At 44.6% G+C, this 6,263-nt stretch overlaps 1 protein-coding gene across 2 annotated transcripts in view; it reads left to right on the top strand.

Annotated features, from left to right (window-relative positions):
- RAB3B (RAB3B, member RAS oncogene family) overlaps positions 1 to 6,263 on the top strand; it is a 49,176-nt gene continuing 42,913 nt past the window's right edge. Inside the window, exons 1-2 of one of the 2 annotated variants that reach the window (XM_079314573.1) lie at positions 1 to 186; positions 5,094 to 5,174. In XM_079314573.1, coding sequence (XP_079170699.1) covers positions 5,154 to 5,174 — 21 coding nt within the window. In that variant the 5' untranslated portion in view covers positions 1 to 186; positions 5,094 to 5,153. The remainder of the gene's footprint in view (positions 187 to 5,093; positions 5,175 to 6,263) is intronic. The other variant, XM_079314574.1, reaches the window with a different exon arrangement.

Genomic DNA, 6,263 nt, shown 5'->3' with positions numbered 1-6,263 from the left:
CGGGGCCGCCCCAGGTACCGGCGGGGGGGCGGCTCCCGCCACGCGAGCAGCGGCCGCGGGACCGCTCGGCTCGGCTCGGCTCGGCTCGGCTCGGCTCGGCTCGGCTCGGCACGGCTCGGCACCGCTCGTCTCGTCCCGTCCCGTCCCGTCCCGTCTCTGCTCGGCGCCACCGCTCCTTCGCCACAGGTAAGAGCCGCGGCCCCTCTGAGGGGGCTCCTCCCGCGCCGTCGGGGCTGCTTCCCCTCCAAGGTGGCGGGAGGGGGCTGCCGGTGTTCCTCTCCTCATGTCCCCACCGGGACCCACAAACTCCTCCTGCCCTCCTCGCCCCGAGCGTCGGGACTGTCCCCGGGCTCCCCGGGACGAGAAGCAGGAGGTGCCCGGCGGGTGAGCGCCCCGAGCGGGTGCGTACTCTGTGCCCCGAGGTGCGGTGTAACGGGCAGCCCTCGGGAGCGGCAGGGCGGAGAGGGCAACAGCAGTTCCATCTCTAAAATAAACATTTCCCAGCAATGAGAGGCGATATAATATCGCCTTATCTCTAAAATACCCTCAGCCTGGCGGGGGGGAAGCGGGAGAGCGGGGCCTCCCCGGCTGTTCTCCAGCTGGTGCGTAACCCGCCCGTGCCCGTCACCCCGGGCAGTGCCCGGTTCGGGCAGGGGAGCAGGTGACAACGCTCGGCCATGGAGCACTGCCGGGAAGCGCGGCACCCGCTGTGGTCCTGGCTGCTCGGGGCAGGGCAGGGACCCGCTGCGGCCGGACAGCACAGCCCGCCCGAGCCCTCACCGCAGGGGGAGCATCTGCCCGCCCGAACAGCGGAGCAGCGAACCTGCCCGCACCCACACCGCCCTCGCAGCCACCGCAGCAAGCCAAACGGATCCGTCTTCTAATTTAGCTCATAAAAAGTATAAACACTCCAGTTTGTCCAGTTGATGCCGCACAAAACGCCTGTGGTGTTTTTTTTGCCGTGCATTCTGGGGCGGTGCGTTGGTTTCCCCCGCTGTTTGCCCGCCCGGCAGTGCCGCTGGTGAGCGCGGTACATCAGCCTGGCACTGGGGGCACCGCAGCGGGATCGCCAACACCGGCACGAGTGGCTCCACCTTGTTCCATCCCAAGGTCCTATCTCCACGCTGTCCTTTCCTTCTGACAAGCAACGATGTGTTCTGTTCTTGTGCAGTGCATCAGGTTGATCTGGCCTAAATTAAGTGTAACTTGTCCAAAAAGAAAAGAAAAAAAGGGAGGTGGGCGGGAGGCAGAAATAATTTTAACGTGGATTTTCCCATGTCCTGAGACAACATAAGACCGTGGTCTCAGAACATGTTTCTGTGAAACTCTTTGGTGGCAGATCTGGTTTTGACTTCTCCTGCTTTTTTTTCTCATCACTAATTCCTCACCCAGTACTGCACTCAGTTGTGCAAATAATAGTTTGCAGGGTTTCAGAGTTGCCTGGATTAGTTCTGTCCAAATAACATTCTTTTGTGAGCATTTTTTCCCTCCCTTCTAAGGTAAAATTGTTACTGGAGCTGTAATTTTGATCTGTGTGTTTGTAACTGTACTCAGATCGTGGGAGCGCTGGTATTGAGTTATAGAGGGTACAAAATCGAATCCATACACTGCTGTATTGGAAGTGTGTAATTAAAAGGCTCTTATTTCCTGTTGTTTGTGCTTGCTATCCTGGAGGTTCTTGTATATGCATTTGCTGGGACTTCACTGCCTTCAGGACAGTATTATCAGAACAATTTATAGTATAAGTCAGAAGAGAGGCAAACCAAATTAAAATCAAGCTTCTTTTGCAATTTTGACAAAATGGTGATGCCCTCTTTGCAGACCCAGCATATTTTCAGGTGACAAAGTGAGAAGCCTTATCAGCATTAGGTTTTAATTGCAGTAGTTCTTGAGTGTAGCAAAGCAATGCATTTAGTATTTGTTAACATGATGGCTGTCATGTCGTAGTTATGTTAGCTGTGTAGTTCAGAGATGGTTTCTCCTACCTTCATTTTCATATCTTTTCATGCAGCTCCAGATTTAAATGTGCAGGTCACAGCATCACAGTTCAGGGTCTTGCATCTCTCTGGCTGTTTGTGATGCCAGGGAAGGGCTCTCATGTCCTCCCCAGTAGGTACATGTCTCTTCTTTGTTGCTAGCTGGGCTGAAGAAGTAGGGTTTTTTGAGCCAGTTTTCAATGGCTAATGCTGAAAAATGTCCTGAACTGGTCATTTCAGGTGTGCTTTTTGCTGTAAAAATGTATTCAGGTTCTGCATATTTAGTGAGCTCCTGGAAATGTGTGCTTAGCTTAGTGCAGTAGTGTTTGATATTTGAAATAAGGCTTATGTGTGGAAGTATTAGCTCATTAAAAACTGGGAAGTGTGAGGGTGCTTGTTGTAATCCCGGTTAGCAGGTGGCTTACTTTGCAGCATGGGAGAACATCATAGCACAGAGAAATGAATTAACTTATTCATCACAGATTTTCTGCTTGGAAGAGGAGGATAAAAAGCAGCAAATTAGACTTCTGCACTGCAGAGGCATCCTGAGCTGGCCCTGTCTCCATGTGATTCTGGTTTGCAGGTGGTTCTACAAGACAATTCCAGTCTCTGGTCACTTGATTTGGTGAGGACAGAAGCTTGTTTTTACCTGTAAGTGAAAGGTTTTAGACCCAATAATGCAGAAAAATCTGTAACTGTCTCCTGCTCATTGGTGGAGGGGTGTCTACCTGAATCTGCATATGGCTCACTCTAGCTCCAGATAGAAGTGCCTGAACTTCCCTTATCTTTCACCACTGTGGGAGGGCACAGTCCTGGCTTTCTCCATGGAGGACTGTATCCCAGTGCAGAACATAGTTGTGCCCTGCCTTCCAGCTGGGGAGGGATCAGCAGGGACTCACTCGTGTCTTGCAGCACAGCTGGGACAGATTCAGCTTGTATGTTGCTGAGGGTGCTTTTGTGTCTCTGCTACTTCAGTGTATTCAGCAGTGAGGTGCTCAGAAGTACTTCACTATTGCCAGTTCCTTCCTGAGAGAGGCAGAACTGTAAGGCTGGGGATCCAATGAGGAGGAGGCTGAATTCCGGATTTCTGTTGCCTCAGCCATCGCTGCGGTGCTTGTGACAGGAAGGAAGGGCTTTGATGATGGGGAGTTTTGTAACAGCCATCAACCTCGTCAGTGTGCACTGTTCTCTGGGACAGGGCTGGATTCAGGTCAGCCTCAGCTTGCAGTTTTGTAGACCTAGACATTGGCTGGCTCTGGGATTCCAAAATTCAACAGAATATCCAGGGAATTGTGGAAAACGGCATCTGCTCTTTAGGACATAGAGAAGATTAAAATCCCCTCTTTCTTGCATCATTCGGGAGAGACCTGAGCCGAGTTCAATTAGAGATTTTTTTTACTGTTAAATAATTTTCTCAGTATTTTGTGGAGTAGTGTGCTTGCCAACAGACATGCAACCATGTGATAATAAGAGAGTGGCAAACATTCAACACTAAAAGAAGAGAGTAGAAAAGTGAAAACTTCTGTTTCTTTAATTTTGTTGTTGTTGTCTTTGTCGTAATATTAGAGGGACTAATTACTCCTTCCTGAGAATTTTATTGTGGCTCTAAAATGAACTTTGAGGATGTTAAATGTCATGCAGGAAGTGGGAGAGGCATGGCTTGGTGTTTGACTCCAGGAAATCTTTCTAGCAACAGTCAAACAAATGTAATTGTGAAGTTAGATGGCAAAAAAAGTGATAGCTGCTGGTTCTTGAATCGTGTTCCCCACACCCAGCAAGTTCTTAAAAAGCTTTAAAATCTGTTTTTAAAGCCTGTGTTCACAAATCTAAATGAGTAATGAAAATACATAACCACTGACATTGCTTAAAGGTTTTCATCCTTTAATTGTCATGCATATATTGAACTTTTTTGTAGCATTTAGATTCCAAATCAGATGCACTACAAGCATCTTCTCATAAAGGCTTCTGGGCTCATTAATAAATGAATTTTATTAAAGACGAAGCATTGAGATGAAGAGCTCACATTTTAAAAGTAATAAACATGGACTTTCTGTGTAAAAAGTTTAATTATTTTTATTCTAGATCTGTCAGTTGAGTGTCATTTAGATAACACCCCAAAGTCAGGTTCTGGGCAGTACTGCAGAGTGAGCCGGAGGCTGTTACAGGCAGCAGCTATTGCAGAGGGCAGGGCTGTGAGAGCAGAAGGAAACATAACAGATAACAAAAAATGTGCAATACTTTGGGCAAGACCAAACTGCTGTCGTGTTGCCAAGTGAGGTGATTGTCAATTGTGTGGATCCTGAGAAATGATTTGTCTTTGATCCAAACTCTGGCCTGGAGTAGGTGGCTGCAACCTGTTATTTACATAAGGTCCAAGTGTGCCCAGGTGTTTTGGCAGCTTCCACAAGGCAAGATAATGGAAGCCAGGATGACAAATGGTGTTGTACCCTGGCTTAGTGGAGAGTAAATGCACCAGACACAACCTTGGCCTTTAGATTGTATTAGCCATGAAGAAGACAACTATTTTTTCTGCTCTAAAAAATCTGGAATAATTATTAATATAATAATATTAATACATATAGTATTAATATAATAATAATAACAACAACAACAACTACTTAATTACTTAGATGTGCTGTAAGTTGCAGATGTTTCCAGGTCCTATTGCAGTTGTTTTTGCAGCATGGTAGACTTTGATCCATGCTTTGTGCAAAACACCCATGTGTACAGAGAGATTTCAGCTGCTTCTTGGTTCCATTTGCTTTGCTGCCTTTCTTCAGGAAATGTGTAATTATTCCTATCTAAGGTTTTCTGTCCACTTATGAGATTTATCTGGAACTTTAATTTTAGATTAGTAAAGATAATCTCCCTTTAATAAACTTTAAACTGATGGCTTCAAATGTTTGCTGTTATCTTAATATCTATCACTAACTCAAACACTGTTTCTGTTCTCTTTGTACACTACAGGATTTTCCTCTTTACCTTCAGTGGAGGAAGCTCAGACCTTACACAGCACTGTGTTCCCAGCCTAACCTGCCTGCCCATTATTCCCTTACCTAAATTCTTATTATTCATCTTTACCATAATCATTGTAATCCTTTTGCTTCTACATCGCAGGTTCAACAGTGTGACCACTCTCTTGATTCATATACTTACAGCAAAGCCTTCATCTCTCTCATGGATTATAGATCTAAATTGGTAACTATCACTTGCTTGCAATGTTTATTAGCAGTTTTGTTAATTGCTCATACTCTGTTTTCTGCTTCTCATAGATCTCTCTTGTAGAACAGTGTTTGTAAAGTCTCTAAGATCATGGCCTTATTTCCTTTATGAGCTTTATCCTTAGGACAGCACACATTGGCTATAAAAAATTTCATTGCTTGGTATAAATCTGGTTGAGAATGGAACTTAATTTCTGAAAAAGAAAACAGTATTTATTTTCCAATGACAGAGCACATAAAGGAGTGAGTTTTTATAATAGAAAATTGACATGCATGTGTAATTTGTGAACTATAATATTTTAAACTTAGATGCACTTTCTAAGAATTTTTGGAGAAAAAATACAAGGTGTTAATAATTTTGAGTAGAATGTTGCACATTAGCAACACCTCTCATGGGTTACTGTAGAAATACAGAGGAGTTGTTTTACCCCATCCTCTCATCTGCCTAATTAAAGAAATGTGTGTTAGTGGATGATGATGAAACAATTAAACTGTCACATTTAAATTGTTACTGGTCGTAAATAACACAAGACAAATATAGGAAATTACAGTTTTGGCTTTAAAAATGAAGCATATTCAAAGATGCTTTTATTGCTAGAACTGCCCAGAAGTTTTAATGTAGAGAATACACAGGTTCATGACAATTTGAATTTGCAAATGTGTCTTAGGGCATAGTTTGCTGTATAAGTAGCATCAGTGTGACCAGATTTCATGGTTAACTGGGGTGACTGACAGCAGAAAAGGAGACTATTTCCCAAATTCAGGCTTTCTCACACTGTTCTGAGGGAGAAAGGGGTATGGAAACACATCTGTGTACACACCCATGTGGTTGCTAATAAAAAGACATGTAACCTTCCAAGGTAATAATTGAATTTCTTGTTTCTTGTCTGTGAGAGGGTAAAGAACAGCCTCTCCTTTAGTTTGTAGCTAAAACTGTAAGGGCTGGCAACACTAAAAGTTAACCTTAGCCTTTTGTTCCTGGCAATATGTAAATGATGAGATACATCAGTTGATTTTAAACCAACACTTTAAACTTTTACAGAAGATGGCTGTAGGGAAAAAATGT

The sequence above is a fragment of the Erithacus rubecula genome (assembly GCF_903797595.1).
Source record: "Erithacus rubecula genome assembly, chromosome: 10".
NCBI classification, from domain to species: Eukaryota; Metazoa; Chordata; class Aves; order Passeriformes; family Muscicapidae; genus Erithacus; species Erithacus rubecula.
This window is presented reverse-complemented; position numbering and strand designations above follow the sequence as displayed.